This window comes from Colletotrichum lupini, chromosome 4, assembly GCF_023278565.1.
Source record: "Colletotrichum lupini chromosome 4, complete sequence".
In the NCBI taxonomy this organism is placed as follows: domain Eukaryota; kingdom Fungi; phylum Ascomycota; class Sordariomycetes; order Glomerellales; family Glomerellaceae; genus Colletotrichum; species Colletotrichum lupini.
This window is the reverse complement of record NC_064677.1, coordinates 4440097-4464703: the sequence shown is the minus strand read 5'-3', so window position 1 is coordinate 4464703 and position 24607 is coordinate 4440097. Positions and strand designations below refer to the sequence as shown.

Below are 24607 nucleotides of genomic sequence, written 5' to 3'. Positions count from 1 at the left end.
AACGCTCCGACGTCCTGGAACAGAATACGACGTAAGGTCTCGCACCTGCGGCCCGCAAGCAAGACAAGAGACCGACAGGCGAGTCTGAAGATGGAAGGTATCGGGACACCGAACTTTAGAATCAAATCGGTAAGCAATGTGCAACTGAGTCGCTGTCGAGGCGAGTCTTTGAGATGACCGTCTCTCGTCCTAGGTCTAGGAAGCCTTGACATATCATTTGTCACAAGGACATTGGACCATACCTAAAGTTTCTCTTTTTGCTTGCAGCAACGGCTTGGTCGATAAGTTGCGGAAGAAACGGCGGGAAAACAGAAGCACTCCTCGCCAATGACCACAGCTCTCTCGGCAGCATTCGGACGCGCAATCGATGCTGGCTGCCTGCTTTGAATCCGAGGCGCGGTTCTCGCGGATAGCAAAGGCAACGAGACATTTCGAGTTTGACTAGCCGGGCCGCTTTGAAATCTTGAGAAAGCCCAGATCATCGCCCCAGATGGCCCCCCCGATCAGAGGGGCTCCAAAAGACCCGAAGGACCCCCCAACTGGCCAAAGGCGCACTGTGTCCAACGGTCTAATTCAGGCGAGGTATCCTGATTACAATATTGGAGCATCAACGGAAACTTATCGATAGCGGGAACGGGCGCTATCAGTAGCAGCCGCCGTGCAGCACCACATCACCAGGCCCTCGGGTGGTCGGTGGTGGTTTGGTTCATCCTCGTTGTCAGCTGGCGACCACAACCTCTACCTCTGCTCGCTATGGTTGTCTACCAACCTGAGATGGTGTCAATGATGCGCTCGACGACCACACCCTTGCCAACCAAGACTGCGGCCACATGACTACCCCCCAAGCCCCCTCCTTGCCACCAACCGACCGACTACGACTGCGTGGTCTCGTGGGTTGGACAAGACGCGCCGCTTGGGGGGCTTGCGGGCAGGCATGAGACGGCAGTAACGGCGCTCTCTGGCGCGGGTTCCGTCTTCTGGACCTCGACCTCCGCATCCTCGCTCGTAGCCCGTCGGCGCATTGTCGTCATGTTCGTTCGTTCCCCTTGGTGGGTTTGATGGCTTCACCATTGTAGTAGCGGGATGATCACGAGGCCCGAATCTCAAGTGAGACCACCATCCCACACCTTGTCCTACTATGGACAGCTTATCTCACGATAATTACTGGCGATAGCTATCGGAATAGGACTTCGCCGTAGTGTGTCCGTTGATCAATCAGGCTTCGCTCACTCTCACCCCCCCCCCTTTCCCAATTGGACCCCATCAGATGCCAAAAAAAGGGTGCTCGGAATTGACCACTTCTATGTACTGGCCTCGCGCATATCTACCACACTTACCCACGAACCTTGGCGATTCTTCACGGCACTAAATTGCGACATCAGCAATCCACTTCCCATCACCCTCCTGGCGTCTCTCAGTGAGTCGAGCGACATCGTAAGGCAAGGGATTACGGACGTCTTCTGGCCCAACTCTCCCGAGAAGAGGGGAGGGAGCGAAAGGAGGGGTAAAACGGAGATGGCGGTCAACTGGTTCGAGTTGTTGGCCTAACCTGTAACTCGTTCTCATCTTCATATCGGCCGCGGGCAGTGATTTATCGACGAGACGCGCGATACGCACCGCCATGACCATATATCGCCATGATTGGTTCAACATTGTTGGCCCAGCGTCCACTTTCAATCCATCTTTTTCCTTGCTTCTTTTCTTTTCTTCTTATTTGCCTTACCTTAGCTTGCCATTGACTGCTGGATCTAGATCTTGTCACAAGATAGCCAAGTGCGGTTGGTCAATGTCACCGACAATACCTACGTCGCCCGCCATCCGCCGCCACAAGGAGGGGGATAAGGGTGAAGCGGCGGTATCGATATCCAGCCTTCCTTATCACCCCTCCTTCTTATCTTATCCCCTCCCAACCGCACCCGTATTTCTCTTACTCCTCCCACCCCCTCAGTACTGACACATGTGAAGGTACGTGGGGCACAGAGTGCGGCATACAAAACGGCCTGCCTGATCTAGCAAGCAGGGACGTAGACCCAGTGGGTCAGCCAGGGCCCAACGGGGCCTGGATTCCTCAGCAAAAGAGCAAGACAATTCTCAGCATGTGTGCATACTGGTAGTGGAATTTGTTTCATCATTGCCCTACTCCGTACACAAGTTGAGTGAATGAGCCGTAATTGATGAATCCGAATATGATCAGTCAATTGGCCTCGGAATTCATGTCCGAATATATGCTGGATTCATCCTTCAAGAACATTATGTATCTCACAAAGCTTGTCAGGTGAAATGCGGCCAAGTCCAAACTTGAGACAATATGTCTCGGCTGTACGAGAAATGGACCGGATTTCATCAAGGACTATACGAGATACAGCTCGTCACATGGTGCGTCAAATGTGCCAACCCCCCCCCCCCCCCCCCCCGGGGAAATGCGTGGGGGGGCACCTCAAATACCTCGACTGCCACAGTCTGTGTTATTGAGGCAGCTACTCGAAACGTTAGCCAGGGCAGTGTGCTTGAAAGTTCTGTCCTAATTATGGCACGATGTTGCCAATGAGGTGTCATGATTCCTTCACTTTGTAGACTTTTCGACGCGGTCCTAGACATCATTGGGTACCTGAAGACATCAACGTTCTCAGAACTCAAGGTCATGTTGATGATTTTGATCTACCCAGCCGCTGATAGCCCTGCAATTGAGATATGAATCATGGAACATCACTTCAAAATATTTACTGGCCATGTTCGGCCCGTGCAAGTGTCTTAATGGCTCCAGCAGCAAGACAATTTTGATACCGCTTCGTTCATGATATCTGTTTCGATAACCACATGCTCAAAAAAATCATGCATGGAAGTCCTCTATGTGTGCTAGTCATATCAATACTTGCAGGAGCCATAAACCATACATGAAAAACGTTGGCGAGCCTGTTCCCACTATTCCTCCAGTTTGTCAAGCTCTCAGCAATGACGTCTGCGGTCTATCTTGCATTCCGGTCCAATATCTGATCAAGTCTATAGACGAGCGCAATGAGCACTACAACGCAGCAACGCGATATCCTCGTGACAATGCCTGAAAGTGATACTCGGCATGAACGCATTCTTAAAAAGACGGATCGATTGGTATGTCCCAGCTGATCTGACCCCACAGCTTGCCTCTTCCATAACTTTTGTCTCTTCAACTTCAATATCATGTCGACGATGCTAAGGTAGGCTCCATGTCAGAAACCATGTTGTTCGTAGCTCAGACGTCCATGGATACTCGACAGCTCGACCCTCGTTTTCACAACCACGGTACCAAATCGAAAGCTCAGTCTAACGAAATGGCCAAGTCTACCAGGCTGATGGAGTCCGCCAAAAGAGATCCTCAGTAGTGGGTGCTTCGTTGATGTAGCGACCCATTAGACCTGACCGCTAAGCCTCAAGGCTTTCTTTCAGATATCCTATTGCACATGCCAGGTATGCATAGAATCTCTCGCTGTTGTTTAACTTCTCGGAACAGTAGATGACACTGAGAACTTTATGCATCATGATCACCATCCAAGTCGTCGTCTAAAGTTGGGATCAAACCCTGACGGCCATTCGACATTGCCGCTACCTTGCGTAGGAATTGCTATGCTTACGCGTAGCTTCTCAACGAGGATAATGCAAGCAAGGGCTGGAACAATGATGACGAGACATGCCGTGGCCTCATTCACGTCTTCCAGGCAACAGCTTGTTTTCTGTTCCTCACAGGTACCTATCTGCCTTACAAAGCAGTTATTGCCTACCGCTAGTTACGCAAGCTCGTTGACCATATGAGGCTACTCTTGTATGCTTGTGTGAACAGGTTGGCTACCGGGGCAAGGTCTTCGTTCAATGGTGGAAATGTCCCATCAATTGGCCAAGCGAGTCTGTGGAAGTCTTCCCCGTGGATTCACATGGCCTAGTCGCGTATGTTCGCCCATTGCGGAGATACGAGCGTCGAATAATGTCCTGTCCAAGCCGCAGCTGCCTAAGCTAGCCAAGAGTTGAAACCTCTCGTCTAACCTCAGGCAGGGTGGTGCTAGCTTTGGTCCCTCATCGAAGTCGTTCATGAGAAATCATACACAACGAGACTCTCCTTCCCGTCCATGGCTTCCTTCAACACGATGACCATTTCGTCGTCAAAGCCTACCCAGTTACGTCGGTCGTCCCAGCGGTCTGGCGTCGCTTCAGGTGAGGGCACGATGGTATCTGTGAAAACAGAGCCTGAGGTTGTTTTTGGCCTGATCTCGATACTTTTGCCACTGACGCGTCCCTCGAGTTCCCAGACCCGTATTTGTTCGCCTCGAGAGCTGACGCTCACGGCTTTACCTCGTGTCGTGATTTCAGCGTCGCTGATGCCTGATGTATGGCCCCAGAGGCGAATACCTGCAGAAATATCGAGCTTTGTAGCATTTGATGTACAAATGTATAGAATCATAGTGTTATCTGGTAGCGCAGCCAAAAGATACGGATGGCTGTAGCACAGTGTCGTCGGGCCTTCGGGCGTCTGTGTTTGGGATGGAAGCTGCGGGCTCGCAGTCGAGGAAGTCAATAAAACTGCAGGCGCAGCCTTCACAGGCTTGGTGAAAGCGAGTCGTGTTGAGACGATTTCTGAAGCTGGCTGGCCTGCGCCTTGTGGCCGTATCTGTAGATCCTGTATACCAATTGACCATCCTTCCAAAGTGGAAAACGTATATGCAATCGACGCGATTACATGCGAAGTCACCTGGCGAATAGACAGAGCCAATGGGGCTCTAGATGTGTGTGACTTGAGTGAAGTCAAAAGAATAGGAGCCGGGAGTAGCGTGGCTCCTTGCAATGGGTTATGAGTTTTGTCACACTTTGACAATGGAGACGCTGCCATGGGCCTTTCTGACTCTGGAAGGGTCGCAGTTTCCGCAGCAGCCTCACTCCCCCTTTCTTTCAGAGTAACAGTGTCTCGTTGGCTGCTGGACGCCACTAGCTTCCCGCCAGAGGATGCTCGTTCAAAATCGTAGAGAGATATCAGAACTGATTCTGTTGCCGTGAGTATAAAGGGGTGCTGATAGACGATCTCCACCAGTCGGCCGTTGCTGGACTTTTCGTGCTTGTATCTTTTCTGAAACCTGCCTTCTTTGATATAAAGCTCCCAAACGCCAAAGCTCCCGTCCAGAAAACCGACTGCGATGTCAAGTCTCTTATTCTCAAACTTCCGGGCATCAATCGCTAAGCAAGTAGGAGATGATCCGCAGTTTCCATGCTTGAAGCTGATTTGGGCGACAGGCTCTCTCGTCTTGAGGTCCCAGGCTCGCATACCAGAAACGCAGTCGGCAGTGACCGCGATACCCTCAATCACTTTGAGTAGAGTCTTCCCTGCGCCCGCAGAGCCGAGCAAAGATTCCCCAACCTTCACCTCTTGAACCAAAGCATTACCACTAGCCCAATTGTGCCGTAGTTTGTACTGGCGTTTCCAATCGACAGAATCTCCCAGAGCATCTCGCCGACCCCAGCCACCGTCGGCCCAGACGGTTCGGCGTGTGGAAAACTGTATTCGACTGCTGTCTCGTGCAGAACCATCGCGAAAACCGGGTATCTTCAGAGCGCGCGGCAGGACGAAGCGATGATAAAAATGCGTGCGCCATAGCTGAGAGTCGGCAGAAAGGCGGTAGAAACGGCGGGAAACGGGCGAGATACCGAGAAGGCTAGAAGTGGACAAGAAGGACAGGATGCGGATGAGAAGCTCGTCGGATAACGAGGACAGCAAGTCGATGGCGGCGAAGATAGCGTTATTGTCTTGAGATCTCAATTTCGAATCCGAATCGTAGGGGTGGATTTCGGTAAGGCGCGCACGCTTCGTTGGTCTGTGGCGCTCGTCGCTACTGCCGGGCCCATTGCGCCGCTTCCCTTGCATTTTCGAAATCGAGCAAAAGGCTTGCCCAGAGCTGCCTTACATGTCTTGTTGTTCAAGACGTCCTCTAGTCAAAACTAGAATGAGCGAAAGGTGCGTCTTCAGTGGTGATCATGGTGCTCGGTGACGGTGAGGTCCCCATCAAACATGAGGACGAAGTGCTAAGGCGGTATTATTAATGGTCACTGATCAGAGCCACTAAGGTAGGTAAGGTACCCAGGCAAAAGGCGCGGTCACTGCCCGATAAGAGATAAGATAAAGCTCAAACCGAGGGCCTGTGCACGCCCGAGGCGGTAGGCCTGCCGCTCCCCCACGATATCTTAACCTCGATCATATAGTGTCCCGAACTATTAGTTCGTTTCTAAAATGTCCAGACTCCCCATCGCTTACATCAAGGGCTGCGTATCATTTGAATGTGGCTCTGCTTGGAATCTCAAAGCTCATATGACACCCTTTGAGGCGGAAGGAAGTATGATTAGGTACTTGGGCAAACTTGGTGATGACCCTTGAGGGATTGTCTCCTAGCATCATGGTATCGCGATTGGGCAGGTTGAAGAGCATTAGGTACTTATTTATAATGCCTTCCTCGTAGTGCTTTCCTCAACAAAGACTCTCAATCACGCAACTAGGTCTCTTACCTATTCAAGACTTGACTCACTGATGCTATTGGTCTGAAACTTACATCGTGTATGCCAAGATCGAGGCCTGGCCTGGGTCTACAACTGGGAATATCAGAAACCATATAGAGGCCTTGCCAGTGCCCATGGCTGTGGCAGATCGGATTCAGGAGTGGTATGCCAAGGTACTGTGAACTATCAATCATTCATCAGTCAAGTTTCTCATGGACTTGCAAGTCCCGAAAGAGGGACTCGGAAGATTCCGACGAGGCGATCCATAGAGATTTGGTGCCAACGTCGTGTAAGGTAGAATCGATTGGCGATTCTACTGTATAATACCTACTTACTCTTGGTTCAGGCAAGACAAGGTGTTAGTTGGGCCTGGATTGCCGGCCCTTTCTGCAGGTGGTCCGTCTGGTGGGTCTGCCGGAGCTGGGCAATCGGGGCGGGCAGCCGCGTTCTTGCCGCATTCCTAGTCGATTATCCCGTGCCCTTTACTAGCACTATAGTGTCCGTACAAGGAGGCACACGTACCTCAGGTATACCTCACGTCGATTCAAGCACAGAAGGTTCCAATTCGGGCACTGGCAGCGAAGACTCTGTGAATTGAACGCCGGAGCTGCGCACGGCCAGACTGCAGTGCAAAACGCACGACGTGCGGATGCCTTGCTTGCGCGAAGAGAGTTCTGAGACAGCGATGGGGCTGTGTGCGGATAGTGTGACGAACCTCTCTTGAATGATTCAAAACGCACTGCAAGTGGAGGTCGCCGAAATTGACGGGAGAGCGAGCAGCTCGGACGAGGTGGGGTGTTCTCGGCTTCAACTGGATTCTGCTGGACGGGGTGAAGATGATGGATGGGATCTGAAAAAGATCGGCTGATGAAGATTTTCGGTAAGCTAGGGTACCTAGCTAGCGTGCCGACGCTTGAAGCACAGGCGAAAGCTTAGGGGAAGGGAAGAGCACGGAATGATTGCGGGAAAGAAATTTCGAGCTACATCTTAAGGTAATGCAGGTTGTTTTGGCTTCCCGACAGAGACCGCCTGACGGAATACCTTGTTCACCACTGTATAGAGAAACAATAAGGTGGTGACTGAGTGATGGCATCCGCGGATGCCCGAGACGTATTTAGGTACATGCCATAAAGTCGGCCCGCAGCCCATCATAGAAGGGGGCAGGTCGGGCTCGGTAAAGCTGCCGACAGGTCTTTACCATCATTCACCGTGGACTAAGACCTTGACACGTACGGAGAGTAAGGTAGGTATCAGTAATCGTGCGGGTACGGCAGCATGCTTGTACTATGTATGTACACAGCAATTTGCCTCAACATCGAGGCCATAAGCCAATCTACCTCTGGTATACCTTACTGCAATGCCATATCGTACGGCAGTGGAATACCTCAGCCCATACAAAGTGCCCAAGTGCATGTGCGGATAGCGAGTCAAGCATGGAAACTAGTGCATTCGACCCTTGTCTCCAGGATATTCTGTCGCTTCACTAAAAGGGAAGACTTGTACGGATATTCTTACTCGGCATATGGGTATCCGTATGTCTACCGTATACGGGCAATGAGAGAAGGTGGTGTCTTTCAAGTACTGCTTTACGTAGGTAGGTAGTCCAGGTAGCACGTCCTGAACTGGACCTATTTCATTGGCCGTCTAGGTCCGCCTAGCCAGGATTGCGCAATGCAATGTATTTCGTACTAACCGTGCCCAACTTGTGATTACCTACCTTCCTACCTTACCACGCTTACCCAGTAAATAGATACTTATTGCAGAGAGGGGTCGCTAGCGAGCCTTGCACGTTCTCAACTATCTTACCGCACAGAACGCCGATACTCACTTTACACTAAGAGACCTCAAACCTCAGCCTCACATTCATCCAAATATCAATCCCGGTCCACCAGCCTAGGCCGTCAGTTCTATCTCCTACCAGGCTCAACAGTTCCAGAATTATCTAATCGAGCTACACTGCCACAGCTACGTTGTTCAAGCCAAAGATCGATGAAATAAGCTCATTTATCGCTTCCCATACCTGCATTGCCGTTGCCTTTGCCGCATTTCGATTCATAGTTTATTCTCCTCCCATCTCCTCCCACACACAAACACACCTTCTCTCCATCCCCCACGCTCTTCTCTTAAACCTTCTAACACTCGCTGGCTCTTTGTGAGCCCCCTTTCACGGACCCCCTAGGGACGGATACTCGTTCCCCAGTGTCCATTATCCAGACCTAGACTACCACCATACTGTCGGTTCTATTCACTCCACATCCCTCTCAACTGATCACCTCTTGCTTGCCAACCACCCGTAGTGCAACTCATTCGCTCTCATTCTGAAGGAGGTATCGAAAGGCAACTGCACCTCCGATATAACAAGCGTTCCCGTTGTCTCCTCTAGTCGCCTAAGTTCTCGGTTTCCGAGACCATTTAACTACTGTCCTGCAGCGCCCTCCTTACGGGCCCTGCCTTGGCCAATAGTTCAGAGAGGACCTTGACGCACACTGGCACACACCGCCGCAAAGCACGGCTTAGGCACGCTGCAGTGTTGGGTCTGCGTTGTTCTCTATGAACATGGATTCCGATTCCCGGTCCGCGGGCCCCGATGACCAGGGCCTCCGTCGAGCTGTATGTCACATACATCCATATTCAGACTATTTTGCTTCACACGATCCATCGGACCTCTTTCTCACCAGTAAAACCTCGTCCACTAGAATCAAATACTGACTTTAATTCTTTGTCGTCTAGTGTGATCAATGTCGCAGCCGTAAAGTTGGTCCCCCCAATACCGCTCGTGTCTGTCCCTTGGCCAGCCCTCGATCGAAACTGTACCCTCCAAGCAGAGCATTCTTCCTGCCCTCTGTTGCCCCTCCTCCCCCCAACTGCCTTGTGCCAAGGAGATATAGCCCACGCGTTAAATTGAGAGTCCGGATTTGCTGACAAGAACACGTTTTGGCTTTGTGCTACAGATCCGTTGTGATAAGAGTTCGCCATGTTCCAACTGCCGTATAACTCAACGCTCCTGCAGCTCAAACGGTGTTGGTCAGAAGCCGAAGGAGCAGAGACATCGCGTGCTCATTTCTCTTCGATAGTACGCCATCCACCTCGCCTTTCTTTGTCCCCTCCCTAAGTTCTCTACCTCACTTCATATCCCTCACTCTCAGATCAATTCATTGTCTTGTGTTCACCAACACGGCTCCCTGATACCACTGGGCTCGCGAAATCTGACGGAGCAAAAAGCCAATGTTGATATTGCCATAACTAGCGAGAAAAAGATTGATCTCATCGAGGAACGACTTTCGAATATCGAGGAGCTCCTGCGGAGCCTCAGCAACAACCCTCCTGGTGTAGGTGGTCATTCATGGGATGCCACTAGGGCCAGACATACGACGCCCTCAGCCTCGACCATCGGGGATGCTTCTGTCCTATCCCATGACGGTGCAGATTCGGATTCGGCTTTCGAGGGCGACCTCTCTCTGACTGCCCACACCATGTTTGCCAGCGACTTTATCGAAAACGCCGTGCAGAGGACATCGCTCCAGGACGTGGCGCCCAACATGCAAGTTGCGCTCTCTTCCCTCCGGCATATCGTCGCTATGCAGAGCAAGGCCTCTTCCAATCGAGATTTTCGGTTCCGTACGCATCAGCCGCTTCCTCCAGGAGGTCTACCTGAATTGCCCATGCCGCCGATGAACGCCGTCGTTGCTTTGCTCAAGCATATGAAAGGTCCTCTCATTCCTAATCTTCAGAGTTCAACAGACTGACATGAGAATAGTTTCTCCCCCTAGCATATTCTCACTCGCATGCTCTTTCCTCGATGTTGATGACCTGGCCGAGCTCTGCCGGAGAGTGTACTTCTGCACCGACAACTTTGCTGATACCACCTTCATCATAGTGAATGGGGCGCTCTTCTACTTGTTCATGGAACAAGCATACCTAGCATCGGATGCGACCGCGCGCGAAGAGTTTGAGAGGTACCAACATATGTGCCAGAGCAATCTAGAAATGGCGCTAGCTTCCTTGCCTTTGATGCTCCCTGCAAAGGTCGAAAGCATAGAAGCCTTGCTCCTGGCGGTCCGTAAAAGGTCTTGCTGTGCTTGTTTGTAGACGATACAGCTGACAGCGACTGTAGGCCGTTTATGCTGTGGATGTATCTAAAGCGTCGCTCGCGTGGCTTTTCACATCCACTGCTGCAAGCTTGTGTCAGACGCTTGGTTACCACCGCGTATCGCAAGTGAGGAGCGAGAGTGCCGGACCTAGAGACATCAAGACCCTCTTGTTCTGGCATGTGTACATGCTCGACAAAACATTGTCTCTGAGAACGGGGAGAGCATCGGTCATCCAGGACTGGGACGTCACCTTGCCGCGGCGGGTCGACAACACCATGGTTGCGGATCCATGGGGTCTCATCATAACAACGTGGATCAAGCAGGCTGAGATCCAACACCGCGTTTATGAACAATTGTTTGACTCCACTATCTCAACGAGACAGGATATCAAGCTAACCTGCATGGCAGATACAGTCCACTTGCTCTGGGCCAGTCGCAAGAAGAGCGCATCGAGACCGTGCGTCGCCTGGAAAATGAACAAAAGACGATCATGGCCGCTGCGTCGCATGTGCGGGAGCAGGCTCTCTTCGGTCTCAAGGCCCTCAACGCATCGTCTATCTTGGACATACACCTGCGAGGCGACGAACTGACATTTCAGTCCACGTTGACTCTCATCTACAGGGCGTTGCCAGCGCCCGAAGGTTCGCCAACACGGTTTTCTCAGGAATGTATAGACACGGCACGATTTGCCATGCAGCTACACCTTGAATGCATGCAGAGAATTGCCGAGGAAGGGCGGCATCTTAAAGCAGTCTATATTCACTGGTTAGTCGAAGCAGTAGACTATTACGATCCATGCTGACTCCTACGCAGGGCAATTCTCCTCACGCCTTTCACGCCCTTCTTCGTCCTTTTCTGTCACGTCATTGACACTTCCAACGCTGGCGACCTCAAGAAGCTTAATGAGTTCGTCGCTTCACTTCGACCCGCATGCGCCATGTCGGAGCCTGTAGAGAAGCTTCACCAGCTCTGTTCAATGCTCTGTAACGTGGCGACTCTATACGTGGAGAGCAGATCCCAGCAATCAAATGAACGCGGCCCCATCAACGACGAATTCGATGTCTACCTGAGCGCGTTGGGATTCCCGCCCACGGTGTATCCTGCTCAGGGCATGGATACTAGCGATATGTCGCAGCCTACCCTTCAAACTGCTCAACTGGGCAACTGGTTTTCGGGTAGCCAGTACATGATGGGATTGCTTGAAGAAGACCTAACCCAGTTCAACTAGACTGGCTGCGAAGGAACGGCCGAAAATGAGCCATCGCATTCCCGCCGCGTTGAGTACAATTGACCGATCGTGACCTCCCTAACACGATTTTATCTCCGAGAGTTCCTCGAGGATGCGAGGCTAAGCAGTGGCTAGCAATGTGAGAGCTGAGTGATAGTTCCAGGTTTCGCCACATGACATTGTGAGCCCATATAGAATGGAAATATTGTCGAAACGCCTCATTGCCTTAAGCTACTCCTGTGTCCTTTCAAGCTCTAGCCGGCTCTATTGCGCATGATGTTTGTCGTGCGTTTGGCTTGAGCTTTCACTCGGTGGGGTATTTCGGGTCGTAAGGTTCGTAGTCTTCGTCGTCGGTATCGCTCTCAATCAGGACATCCCGTTCGCGTGCGTTCGCAAGTCTGTCTGCCTCTAGGGCTTGGCCGACTTTTGATCTCGGGGCGTCTAGCGCGTTTGGGGCATCGACGAGGGCGAATGCCGATTTGAAACCTGACTTCTTGAAGCCGCCCTTCTTGAGTCCTCCGCCTGTCGTAGACTGCTGCGGCTGCTCGTTGTTGGCGAGCTTGATGCTGACAAGGCCATCCGCCCTGGCTTCAGCCTTCCGAGCTCGGGCGCCGGCGTTCGGATCGCGAACCATAGCCTTCATGTCTTTGAGACGTTGTTTATGGCTGTGGTCATAGCTACTAAGGTGCGCCTCGTAATCGTTCATGCGAGAGTATCCTTTCGAACAGAGGCTGCAATAGAATGATTGCAGGGCTTCGCGGGCGGCTGCGGTCTGCGCCGGGGGCAGTGTTTGGTGTCGCTGGGCAAGCGCATGTAGAATTAGAAGTTTGGTCAAGCAGAGAGAGAAACTAGAAGTTCTCTTACCGGAGGCATGTTTGTGGGATTAAGGTAGCGAAGAGCTACCGGTCAGGCGCAACGGGAATATGTGATGGTCGGTATGGGGAAATGCTATCAGCGTATTTTTGGAGTCCTGGCTGAGATGTTACCAAGCTCGCAGGTTCCCGAAGTCCCAGCAACTTAGACCCACAACGTTGTGTGGGGAGTCGCAGCACGCCCTGAACATTACACATACCCGAGGTACTCCGTACCTTTACCTGGGTAAGGTACCTTGCTGCCGTAGGTGAAGAAGGTCTTGCGGCTCTCCGGATTGACGCCAGGCCCACTAAACCTGCAGGCTCGGACGCGGGAACTGGCAAGTGCTGCCGCCCTTGCAACGTCAACCTATGACGTTCCGAGGATTGATCAGCTGCCCAGTTTGACAATTTGGAGGCCGACATTTCTAACTTCACCTTCCAAGTCTCAATTCTCTAATCTGTACAGCTCGATTTCAAATTGCACATATTCTGCTTCCAAAGACCGGTCTCGGTCGTGCCGGCGCTTGCGTAGCTATGGAGTCCAGATCTCTTCACTCGAAACCGTCGGAAGAGACTCTTATATCGCTCCTTCAACTAGACCCATCCCCAATCGAGACGCCACCGGCGGACGTTGATAAAGATCTTCCTCCTCTGCCTGAAGATGCCCTAGAGGATAGCATTGGCTCTCTCAGATCAACCTCTTCTGCGCCCGGATTAAGCGGCAGCGGTCACAGCGCTATCTTCTACCGTAAGTTGCCGAATGCGAATGCAGCGACAGAACCTGCTACCTTCAATTGCAAGTTGTATTGGCTAATGCGTACAAACCTTCTAGTAACACGGATCCAGAAGTTCTCTTCCTACCTAGTACCAGTTTTCACATCACTCCACGTCGTCAACACCTCGATAATACCACTGTTTGCGCGATCAGTCCCAGCTTCCGAGGCATACCTGCTACTTTCGAGGGAGATTTACCAAACATCTCTTACGGAGCCAATTCTCGTAGCGTTGCCCATCGTTGCACACATTGCCTCTGGATTCGCTCTCCGCCTAGTTCGCAGATCTCAGAACCTAAAGCGTTATGGAGGCAACACACCTGGCATGTACGCCTTGTATCGAGCCCAGACCGGCAAAACATCACGAACCTTGACCTACAATAGCGTCAACTCCGCTAGCAGGATATGGCCGTCCGTCAGCTACATATCTATCTCCGGCTACGTTTTCACGGTTCTTCTCGCTGCTCACGCAGGCATTAATCGGATCCTTCCCCTTCAAGTTGACGGCGATAGCTCGAACATTGGCTTGGGCTTCGTTTCGCATGGGTTTGCTCGACATCCCATCATCTCGTGGATTGCATACACCGGTCTTCTCGCAATAGGCTGCGGACATATGATTTGGGGCGCAGCAAAATGGCTGGGCCTGGCGCCAACGGCTATGGGGTGGAGTGGTAGTGGACACAATGTGATAGACAAAAAGGTACGACGGCGGAAAAGAAGAGCGTGGTGGGCGCTTCACGGCGCCGCTGTGGCTGCGGCCGGCATCTGGGCCGCCGGCGGACTGGGAATAGTGGCAAGAGGTGGCCCTACGGACGGATGGATTGGGAAGATTTATGATGATATTTACAGCAAGATTCCACTTTTGTAACTTAGATCAGGAGATCAGTAGTTTACAGGATGCACGATACCCAACCAACAGCAATATTCGCAGCTGGCAACGCCAACTAACATAGACTGTAGGCCGCCGTAATACTTGTCTATTCACATTGATGCAAAGTGTAGCTTGTCATATGGCCAAGGGCATTTGGCACTCCGCAGGCAAACAAGGTTGCCCAAAAACATAAGAGAAATGGATTTCATCTACCTAACTAACCAGCGATATTGTACATATGTGTACGAAGATCATGGCCGCAACTTGTCAACAACACCAGCATCGAGAAAAAAATCCTTCCCAGACGTAGCTCCCCAACAACTCCCCTTACACTGTGCACGATTCTCATGCATACAGCACCATCTTAGGTTTTAAAGCAAATCCGTAGCTTTGAAAGAGAAACCCGGTCGATACATGGCGGTTTGTATCAACGAGTCAACTCTGGAGGAGCCTAGTTCTTTCCCCCGTTGTTACCGCCGTTGTTGTTGCCACCGCCATTGTTTGTACCAGGGATGAAGCCACCGCCAGTGAGCTGTGGACAGGACTTCTGTGCAGCCTGAGCAGCCTTGATCAGGTCGTTCTGGTCTTTGCAGGCGCCGCTAACGCAGTTGACAAGTGAGTTGACATTGGCCTTTTGGCAGTAGCAATCCTTGATCTGATCTTGAGCGCAGCCACTCTTCTGGATGTCATCGTTGACACACTGCTTTGCGCAGTCGGGCACGTCAAGGCTGTCAGCAATGGCCATGCCGGCGGCGGCAGCGAGGATTGCGATGAATGATGTCTTCATTTTGAACAATGATGAATATGTTGAGAGACTATGTAGTGTAGTGAAGTCTGGGATGGTGTATATGGGAATTATCGAAGAGGCTCGTTGCGTTGTGACTGTAATGTGTGAATGGTAAAGGTCACATTCATCTCTGAGCGCGGTTGTGGTGAGCACTTATATATGTGGAACAGACAGGTATCATATCAGGAGTCTTTGGTGATTGTTCCTCTTCTCATCCTTTTGGTCTCCGCCCCTGACGTATGGTCTCGTTCCATCATCACGATCGTCGGCGATGGAACTTGGCATTGCCTTGTTCGTCACAACATGTTGATTGGACATCGGGAGAAGATGACCGCGCAATATGATCAACTAGGTTTTCGACGCTCTGCCGAGCAGGAGCACAGGAACGCAGGAGTGTAAGAGTGCGTTCCTAAAACCTAAATCACGAACATGTTGGGACCGGGAGTACACTGCAATGACCAGATCCCAACTTCTATACGCTTTGCTCCCTTTTCCCCGCCGACATAGCCTGCTAGTGCTGTTAATCAGCGCCCTAAGGATCTTCTGGGTTTGACAGTCAGCGCCCAATTACATCAATTGTTATTTGGGAGAGGGTGGGTGTCGTTCTGGCGTTGATGCTGGAAAATATTCCAATGCCTAGCTTGCATGAAAGACTCCAAGTCATGGGACGAGCCGTTCGGCTGAGGCACAGGCCTGCGTTTTGATCACTTCGAACCGTAGAGAGGGCTGTGCCGTTACGTATGACGGCGTGGCCGGCAACTTCAAGACGCAGAGCCGCGTCAAAGCCACGCGCAAAGATGACTGAGCACCCAACGGCTGTGCTTCTATCTGAGCGTTCTTTGGTGGCTTCGCCGAATTCCTGTCAGGTAAGCGACCTTCGAGACGTTTTCCAAAGTCAGCATCACCGAAACGGATGTCACATTATGGGTTCTGTGCGATTCCCTGAGGATCATTCAGTCGTATAGGTAATCAACCCTGTGTGCTGGCCATCAGCCTCTTGCTGCCTTTTTCGGGTTACTGCGTTGTCGTGGAGGTCCGGGTATTTTCAACAGAAATTTGTCTCTCGAAACGACATAGCCCTCACGTGCTGCAACCATGACCTTTCTGATGATGCTTCGTTTGGAGCCTTAGACGTTGCACAGCAAACTTGTGGAGTTTAGTGCTCGTGTCAAATATTCAGTACTGGCATATGTTGAGCTGCGTAGTTCCGTTCCTCATATATCAGATAAATGGCTAGGGTCGCTAAGTGGCCTGCCGAACTTCGACATGTTGTACCGTCGCCAAGTCCGAGTTCATCAGTCGGGGAAAGTTAAACAGGGTTGAAGGATTGTTTTCTATTCCACCCCGTTGCTGTCCTGTTGGGCTTGTTGCTCCCTCTGAACACTGATCCTGGGCAAGGTGTCATGATTGTGGGGATCTAGAAACTGAAAGAGAGCATTCGGTCCAGCCCCTGATATTGCTCGCTTGGCTCGGACTGATAAGCTTGTCTTATCCCGGGCACAACATGGAACCGGTTCTGGAGTAGGAAACTATATCTAAGCCTTTTATCGGTGGCTCTGCATGGTTGGTGAATTCCCCGTGTAGGCAATAGCCGTCAGTTTGTTCACGGAATTAATCTTACTGGAAGCATATTTTCAACACTTACCTTACTGAGCTCGATGAAAGCCAGTGGGTGGATCTATCAGTGGCAGGTTGGTGGTGACATCACAGCCTACCGTCTACCTTGTCTAGATCTCTGTCATGGTCTGGACCATCGTCATCATCAAAAGTGAATCCCCTATGCGCGAGTGATGCTGTAAATAATGACTTGAAAGCCCAGGAAAGTTATGATGAGAAAGATGGACTAAATAAGAAAGATAGGCGTGGAATATGGAGTGGGAGACACTAGAACGTATCTATGTCGAAACATTGGCCGGGGAGGCGTTGTTTTGAGATGGCAGCATGTGACTATAGAAATCGGCGTCACATTTACAGTTGCAATTTCTCTGTGGTTCTTCCTCCCATGCGAGAACAGGACGAGACTGCCCGGCCAGCAATGCTTAGCTCCACCCCCTTTGAGCCCGTTAAATAGCTCGATGCTATGCAGCTATTCAATGTGTGTAATGACAAGTCTACCTTTGGAAAATTCGCTGTTATTGCCACTATAAGAGTATCTCGCAAACCGCAACCGCCAACACATGTGGAAGCCCCTGTAACCATCCGTCCCTTGGCGCCGATGAACCTCGCCTACCACGATCTCATTCGGTCGGTAGACATAGCAACCATAGCCAAGTCTTGTTCGGCATGTCTAGTCGATTACTCTTATCCACGCACTGAGCCTGAGCAGGGCCCCGGTCCACCATAGCTGTCCTTATCTCCCGTCTTTGTAAAGACGATGTCTGGATGGCCCTTCGGGCAGGACTCACTGTCGCTCGGGCCGTCGAAGCCGTGAATAATGGAACATGAAGGCGTCGATGAAATCTCTGGTATGTAAAGCCACCCATTGCAGCCGTCAGGAGTTCCAAGATGGCAGATTGTGCAGCAATCCTGAGCGCTTTTGGCCGGGTGCAGGTTGAACACCCAGCCGCCGCCACCCTCATCGATACCGATCCAGTTGACTTCTCGGATGAACTTGGACTTAACACACTCGGGAATCTATGATAAGTGGTCAGATACCGAAGAAAACATGGACCATCATACAAAATGGCATGACTGGCGAGTGAGGCCTGCTGCTTACCGGCTTCAGAGTAGAGGATGGAGCTGGGGGCGAGGTCAGAGAGGTAGCCGTGGAAGAAGGTGACGATGATGTGGCGGTTGAAGTCGCAAGGTTCTCAGCGTTGCCTGGACCAGACGTGTGATTCTTGATGGACAGTGTGACCGTGAGAGGAACCACGATGGCGAGAGTAAGAAGGCCTATGCATATACCGATCATTGCCTTCCAGTTCCAAAGACGTGAGACTTTCTCAACACCGATAGTCGAGGCGGCATCATCACCCACATGGACCGAGTGAAGTATTTCGTTCTCCCTGGTGCCGTCATTACCGCCTTTGCCGATCCCGAGGTCTGTCATTGGAATGACAACGGCCTCAGGGGCTGAGTAGACCACTACTTGTGGCAGCGGATTATTGGTTTCCTCAACCCACTTGATGGTCGTCATGGTGGCTTGTCAGGGGAGGAATGCGACTGTGAAGGAGAGAGCGATGCGAAGGCAGGTGCGACTTCTGAGGAAGGCGAGTCTGGCGAGAACTGAGGATCGGCGCAGTGAATACAAGATGTAGAAGAACTAACAGTCCCTCTGGTCTGTCTGGTGTCGTCGCGAGAGACTTCTGTAGAAAAAAATGAGTGGTGTATGTTTGTTTGTCCGACGATGGAAGCACGGAAGGCGTGGTGTGGTAAATGACAAGCTTGTCCCGTGCGACTTTTACTACGAGGTGAACTTTGCGCCCGAACCGAAGAATACACAGCTAGGAATAAATGCCAGGCCGTTCAGGAAAGTCGGTGAACAACGAACGAGATAGGTGCCGGAGCATAAACGTCTACCTTTCCAAAATAACAAGAAGCACCCCCTAAAGGTCAGTGGCATCGCAGATCTAGTCTACCGGTCAACGTACGACTATCCGCCTTTTTATTACCACTATTACTATAACTACCACAGTACGCTTTCTAAAGCTTATTCCGTGTGGCATATGTATACAAGAAGATATGGCAGTAATAGCAACAACACTAGCAGCAGTAGCAGCTGTAGGAGGAGTAGGAACATGAACAATGGGATGGGTTATGGAGCTGCAAAGTATTGTGCCACTCACTTGTACACTATCTCTCTGCTGTCTCCAAGGCTGATTCCAAACTGATGCCTCGTTGTTAGTCTTTCCCAGCTCAAACATCATGGGAGGCGGGGGCTTCCGAGAGTTCTAGGATGCTGTGGCCTCACAGCACAAAGAAGAAGGAGCAAACAGGTAACCTTTTTGTTAGTCAACATACTTTCATTGGAACGTGAGGCCCATATTCGGCGTCTGGTAGTTGAGGGGCAGTACTATGCGCTGATCGAGACAAGGTTGCTGACCTACCTTGTGGCAGCCTCCTTGAGAAGGCCGAATTTTCTTCCGACAATTGGCCAATGGACCGCCTCAACCATAAAAACAATGCCCAGTCCATGTCTATGTGGTAGGATATGACAGCCTGTATCGGAGACCTCTAGTTGAAAGTCAACTGGACCGAAGGCTGCGAGTAAAGATCTCGACTGAGCCAGTCCGACTCACAAGAACTGAGTTGTATAGGATCTCAAAATGAAACCGGGGAGTCATATATTGAAATCCGACATCCGATCATCTATTCTATTACGTCTAATCATGTTCTACGCCCAAACCAGGACAACTGTGTCGGAGCTCATCAAAACAAGAGTCTCCTTTACTGAGTCAAAGACTTGGCGTCACCATCCTTGAGCTTGCCAGCGCCGACCAATCTCTTGACCTCCTCGCTCCAGACACCCTTAATCTCATCAGCCACCTTAAGGCCGTTGAGCTTGCCAGCCAAAGCCGCAATCTCGTCAGGGTCGATCTGGCCCTGGACAAGCTCGACGTCACCGAGAACAGAGTCAATTGTAGCAGCGGAGGGCTCGCCAGAGGCAAAGTAGTTGGCGTCCTTGACCGAACCCTTGAGAACACGCTTGTTCTTCTTGACAGCGTTCTTTGCCGCCTCCTTGGCCTTCTTCGACTGCTCTCTGTCGACCTTAGCCTTCTCTTCTGCTTCCTTGGCAGCCTTCTCCTCGGCCTCCTTCTTGGCCTGAGCCTCCTCGAGGGCCTTCTTCTCGGCGGCCTCCTTTTCGAACTTCTTCTTGTTCTTGGCAGCGTTGGCCTCTTGTCTGAAACGCTTGATGCGCTCGTCGCTGGCCGAGCAGTCGTCAAGCAATTTGCGGAGACGAGCGTTGTCCTCAGCCTTCTTCTTCTTGCGGGCGTTAGCATTCTTGCGTTCCGTGTGGCGCTTCTGATCGCGGTTTTCGTTGTCGTCGGGGACATCCTCATCGAGATACTCGAAAGTTCTCCAACTATCAAAGTTATACCAGAAGTTGTAGAACTCCTCCACGTGCTCCTTGGAGGACTTGTCGTCACCAAAGGTCGGTACCGGCTGGGTTTTGGAGAAACGACCTTCAGCCTTGAAGACGTTGCTCCAGAGCTTGTAGAATGTGCTGCCACCCTTGGCCAGTTGCTTCTTGGTGGGGGGATCGACGTCGGCCTTCTCGTCGACTGAGTCGTACTGCTGACGCTTGGTGGGGTCCAGAAGAACCTCGGTGGCCTTCTGGATGCACTTGAAGAAGTTGTCGTCATCGACAATACCAGCAGCGGCCTTCTTGTCCGGGTGGTGCTTGAGAACCTTCTTGCGGTGGGCGCGCTTGATCTGATCCTCAGTGGCCTTCCAGCGATACTTGGTCAGACCCAGAACCTGGTAGTGGTCTTGGTTCTATGGGAGTCGGGAATCAGTCGTCGATCGCTACAAACGTAACATCTCGTATACGAGAGGCAGTCACTAACCTTCCAATCCTTGGCATCGCGCTGAAGCATCATGGGGTCCTCAGCCTCGCTAATTTCGCCATCGTCTTCATTCTCGACATTCTTAGTAGCCTCTTGAGCCTGGATACGATCATCCTCGGAGAAGGTGCGCTTGTGGCGGGCCCGGCGAGCGTGGGCAAGGAAGTGAGGGCCGACAGGCTCAAGGCTTCGCTGAGTGGCAGCAGAGACCTTGCCGACGGTCTTGAAGTCCTTCTCTGCGGACCATCCCTCGGGAACGACCGGGAGGACGTGGGGAACAACGATGGCGGAAGCCATTCTGATAGATGCGAATAAATTGGTCTATCGCAATCGATTCTTGTGCGTCTCGAAGAGCAAAGACGTCGTTGTATTCAAGAAAAAAAATTACAGGAACGTGGGGTAGAGTTTTCTTTGGAGAAGGTGTGGGTGGCGCTAGGAAAAAGGGAAGGGGGGGGGGCGTGTACCTAAGATTCTCCGGATGCCGGGAGCATTTTTGTGTCGAATGCCTGAGCCGATGTCTATGAAGCCTGGTTCATGTTTAGAATATCACTTTTTGTTCTCTGCGAAACATATGCACCAGTCAGGCACCTTCCTCCCGAACTCATCATTGTCCTAAGCTTGTTGTTTTCCTCGACAGCTTCACTGCTTTTGCTATGTCGCTGCCTGCTTACCGACACCTCTGGCGCGCGGCGCGAATCGCATTCAAGGGTTTGGATTTCTCTGGCTTGTTTGAGTATCTGTTATTGACGTTTCTTCTTTCGCAGGCGATGACCGAGTCCTCACAGCAGCACAACAGCAGATACGGCAAGGTTTTAGAGATCAAGCAACACTCAAGCCGACAGACCCTTCCTACAGCTCCGCCATCCAGAAAGCTGAAGATATTGCTAAGATCCTAAGAGAAAATGTAGTTCAGGGAAAGCAGGATGATTCTCGTGTCTTCAGTAAGTTGCGGGCATTGATATACGGCCATAACCTGTGCTGCCTAGTATACTGACGAAGACTCTGCAGAGTTGCGCATTCATGAGGACACCGAACGTGGAGACAACGACTCGATTAAGATGGCCGGTGGCGGGTCGGCAACAATGGGCGGGTGTGGCTGCAGTTGAAGGGAAGACATCGAGGCAGGTGTGGCATATGAGAGATGCCTGTAATATTGTATAACAAAACTAATGTACAACAAAACCCTTGATACCCAGGCAGGTGGTATAAGCCTTCCACTCCATCTCGATTTCCAGTCGTCAAACCCTGATGAAATCAATGACGCCTAAACTCCCTTGAGATGCTACCCGAGTTTCCTTGGTCCCTCACATCTCAGTCGCCCTGTAGACTAACATACTGTGCGCCATCGTCTGCGCCTGGCGGGGGTGCAACGACTGGTGCAGCTGGCGAGTGAGCGGCGTTTCCTACATCCGAGCGACCGGCAATCTGCCTCTTTACACCTCTGCCATCGGCTCCCCGCGCGTTCGCCTGCCCTCGTCGAGCGTCCATGAGCATCTGTGAACGCTGCTCCTTGTCCATCGTCCCGATTGCTTTGGGGACACCCCATCGCACACGCAACGGGCATCCTGCAATAACGGCACGACCCTGACATGATGCAGCAGCTTTCTCAGCCGCCTCTCTCGTTTCGTAGTTGACGAATGCGCAGTGTGACATATGGGAGCAAACCAGACTTTTGAGTCTGCCATGCGTTTTGAAGAAATCTCGGATCTTATGCTCAGGAAGGTCGTCCTCGATCCCGGTGATGAAGAGGGACATGATATTCTTGTCAGCCGGAGGCATCCAATCCTGTGGTCCAGGAGGCAACTGTGCAGCGCTTGGAAAAGCTTGCTTCGGCCTGCCCGGCCTCGCACCTAGAGCTACGGCAGCTCTCGAGTCTCTGGTTCGGATAGGTCCTGGCCCACCAACACCGGCGCCGACGGCTGGGTTGCCACCTAGTCCACCGCTCGAACCGGAGCCTTTCTGACCCTCGTCGTCGGGATTCTCGACGGCGCGGCCCTTTCGAAAGTACGGTTTACTTGCAGCCAATCTTCGCAGGAGTTCTCTAGCCTTTTCGTCCGTTTTTTCGTATTCTTCGACTCCCGCGCGACCTTCTTCAATGGCGAGTTCGTTATTTTGGGCAAAATATTCGCGGTTGATGTCGGACGATGGCCCCGGGGCTACCATCTTCAAGGCTGCATCGCGAACCACGATGGGCAGCCCAAAAGAAAGGTCCAGCATGCATGCCTGGCAACAATTTTTGAGCCGCGCGCAGGTCAGGCAGATGTTTGTTCGCTTCTTTCGGCCGTGGGCTCGGTCAGCACTCCAGCTGAAGACAGTGAAAGGTCTCGTACACTACGACGGAGTGTTAGCAGAATGCTGAACGTTGAAAATAGAGTGGCGGGGAAGGTAGCAATACCAATTTGCACTCGGAGCCATAATCTTCTTTCAACATTTTGACGTAAGGATTCTCTGGTAGACAGTTTTCGCAAACAGAAGGGAAATCAGTCGATTCCCAGCCTGAGCGATTCAGGTCTTGTTTGATTTGTGGTGGCATGGCGCCTCGGGGTTCGCAGAGCTCTGCGAAGAGTGCGGATCGTGATGTGAGGTAGCCGATGATACGGATCGTGAGATTTTTCAGTGTGGTGAGCGAAGAATCCTGATGTCGCTCGCGAAACTACGTAGGAATGAACGTCGAGCGCGGGCCCGACCGCGCAGGGTTCACTCATTGCCGTGCCTACCTACCCACTCCCCGCCACATTTCCTCACTCTAGTCTCCAGGTACCGATACGGAGTGCGTATCTAAAAGTGTGGCGTCGAGCTGCTATCAGTGCTCCACGTCCCGCCTCTTCACGTGATATCCGCCACATTTGCAAACTCGCTCGCTGGGCCAGTCACCGAACATCTTATCTACATAGTATTCCTCGTGCACGTAAGGCTCATTCAGTACCTTAAGATACTTCAGTTATAGAGTTTTGACTGGACAACCTGGATTCAAGGCATCACGAGTACGAATAGTGTGTGCTGTGTATATTTGAATTACCAGAGACCGAGAAAGTTCCCGATCGATGATGCCCTCCTGGTCTGGTTGTGAAACCAGGGTAGACGGTCGTCTCCAAAACTCCGAAGATGCTCTTGAGCCGTAGAACGCATCAACAAGTACCTGAATCGACTGTCGACAAGACTGATTGATGGTACCTACCTGGATATCCGCGTATCTCTAGAACCAGGTAGGTGGCGGATACTCAAGCCCAACCACATCAGGGAATAATCTGGAAGGTGCCTCAGAGGCTAAGACGTGTGTGCAAAGTGTGGCAGTCTATCAGATCGTGCTAGGTAGAAGAACCATAAGCTAAAAATCACTACCAACTGTTCGAATTCGTATTCGGATTGGATAGCCCCTGGCCGGTATGCATATGTTTCCCGCCTAGCCGTCGTCTCACCGCCTGCTTAACAAAGCAAGTACTCGAACCCTTTGCGCCCCTCGATTGGACAATTGCCAGAGATGGGACCCCTGGGGCCAGGTCTCTGTCAATTTGAACTCTGAAGATCCCTGCGACCACTAGGTAAATGGACATTGGACAACAGTCCGGCCTCGCGTTTTTCATCTCATTTTATTGCACCAGACTTTGCCTGGTGGCAGGTACTAACGTGCTACGGCCTGTCATTAGCTGTTGTAACGCCCAGGAACAGTGGACTGGGAGGACTAAGAGGGGATGTTGGAAATTTGACACAGCCAAAACGAGACAATCTCGACCGTTGCCGCGTCCCTTCGACTCCTTTTTCCGCTTGATACTTTGTCACTACTGAAAAAAGCCTACGCCCCCGCTCTCCCGAATACCAACCCGATTGCCCGTCCTACCTTACCGATCTTGTTGTCCTGCGCTTTCAATTTACTCCTTCTCCTTCCTTCCCTCCTTCACCTTTCAGACCAAATACTTTACCGCCTTTCAGGTCTCCACCAAGTTTCTCTTCCTGCAAACAACTTTCCTACACGTTGTCTATTCACTACTCAA

At 51.6% G+C, this 24607-nt stretch overlaps 10 protein-coding genes across 10 annotated transcripts; 3 read left to right on the top strand and 7 right to left on the bottom strand.

Moving 5' to 3' along the window:
* Positions 1-4057: 4057 nt before the first annotated feature.
* Positions 4058-5881, bottom strand: CLUP02_08431 (F-box domain-containing protein; the record flags this gene model as incomplete). Its single annotated transcript, XM_049287420.1, has 1 exon — positions 4058-5881. The coding sequence occupies one exon, from the start codon at positions 5879-5881 to the stop codon at positions 4058-4060; it is 1824 nt and encodes a 607-aa protein (XP_049144563.1).
* A 437-nt stretch (positions 5882-6318) lies between these two features.
* CLUP02_08430 (uncharacterized protein) lies at positions 6319-7832 on the bottom strand (the record flags this gene model as incomplete). The annotated part of the gene is made up of 7 exons (XM_049287419.1): positions 6319-6399; positions 6537-6690; positions 6843-6967; positions 7060-7198; positions 7248-7357; positions 7549-7699; positions 7804-7832. 7 exons carry the CDS (start codon positions 7830-7832, stop codon positions 6319-6321), a joined length of 789 nt encoding a protein of 262 aa, XP_049144562.1.
* A 1231-nt stretch (positions 7833-9063) lies between these two features.
* CLUP02_08429 (fungal specific transcription factor domain-containing protein) lies at positions 9064-11826 on the top strand (the record flags this gene model as incomplete). The annotated part of the gene is made up of 6 exons (XM_049287418.1): positions 9064-9117; positions 9582-10215; positions 10265-10563; positions 10622-10953; positions 11007-11363; positions 11412-11826. The coding sequence occupies 6 exons, from the start codon at positions 9064-9066 to the stop codon at positions 11824-11826; spliced, it is 2091 nt and encodes a 696-aa protein (XP_049144561.1).
* A 304-nt stretch (positions 11827-12130) lies between these two features.
* CLUP02_08428 (uncharacterized protein) lies at positions 12131-12699 on the bottom strand (the record flags this gene model as incomplete). Its single annotated transcript, XM_049287417.1, has 2 exons — positions 12131-12625; positions 12691-12699. The coding sequence occupies 2 exons, from the start codon at positions 12697-12699 to the stop codon at positions 12131-12133; spliced, it is 504 nt and encodes a 167-aa protein (XP_049144560.1).
* Positions 12700-13214: 515 nt separating this feature from the next.
* On the top strand, positions 13215-14321 carry CLUP02_08427 (uncharacterized protein; the record flags this gene model as incomplete). The annotated part of the gene is made up of 2 exons (XM_049287416.1): positions 13215-13428; positions 13513-14321. The coding sequence occupies 2 exons, from the start codon at positions 13215-13217 to the stop codon at positions 14319-14321; spliced, it is 1023 nt and encodes a 340-aa protein (XP_049144559.1).
* A 454-nt stretch (positions 14322-14775) lies between these two features.
* Positions 14776-15111, bottom strand: CLUP02_08426 (CFEM domain-containing protein; the record flags this gene model as incomplete). The annotated part of the gene is made up of 1 exon (XM_049287415.1): positions 14776-15111. One exon carries the CDS (start codon positions 15109-15111, stop codon positions 14776-14778), a length of 336 nt encoding a protein of 111 aa, XP_049144558.1.
* Positions 15112-17412: 2301 nt separating this feature from the next.
* On the bottom strand, positions 17413-18247 carry CLUP02_08425 (uncharacterized protein; the record flags this gene model as incomplete). The annotated part of the gene is made up of 2 exons (XM_049287414.1): positions 17413-17745; positions 17828-18247. The coding sequence occupies 2 exons, from the start codon at positions 18245-18247 to the stop codon at positions 17413-17415; spliced, it is 753 nt and encodes a 250-aa protein (XP_049144557.1).
* Positions 18248-19497: 1250 nt separating this feature from the next.
* On the bottom strand, positions 19498-20912 carry CLUP02_08424 (DnaJ domain-containing protein; the record flags this gene model as incomplete). The annotated part of the gene is made up of 2 exons (XM_049287413.1): positions 19498-20547; positions 20619-20912. The coding sequence occupies 2 exons, from the start codon at positions 20910-20912 to the stop codon at positions 19498-19500; spliced, it is 1344 nt and encodes a 447-aa protein (XP_049144556.1).
* A 217-nt stretch (positions 20913-21129) lies between these two features.
* CLUP02_08423 (uncharacterized protein) lies at positions 21130-21721 on the top strand (the record flags this gene model as incomplete). Its single annotated transcript, XM_049287412.1, has 4 exons — positions 21130-21194; positions 21253-21424; positions 21451-21556; positions 21624-21721. The coding sequence occupies 4 exons, from the start codon at positions 21130-21132 to the stop codon at positions 21719-21721; spliced, it is 441 nt and encodes a 146-aa protein (XP_049144555.1).
* A 205-nt stretch (positions 21722-21926) lies between these two features.
* CLUP02_08422 (RNA recognition domain-containing protein) lies at positions 21927-23148 on the bottom strand (the record flags this gene model as incomplete). Its single annotated transcript, XM_049287411.1, has 2 exons — positions 21927-22946; positions 23011-23148. 2 exons carry the CDS (start codon positions 23146-23148, stop codon positions 21927-21929), a joined length of 1158 nt encoding a protein of 385 aa, XP_049144554.1.
* Positions 23149-24607: the final 1459 nt, after the last annotated feature.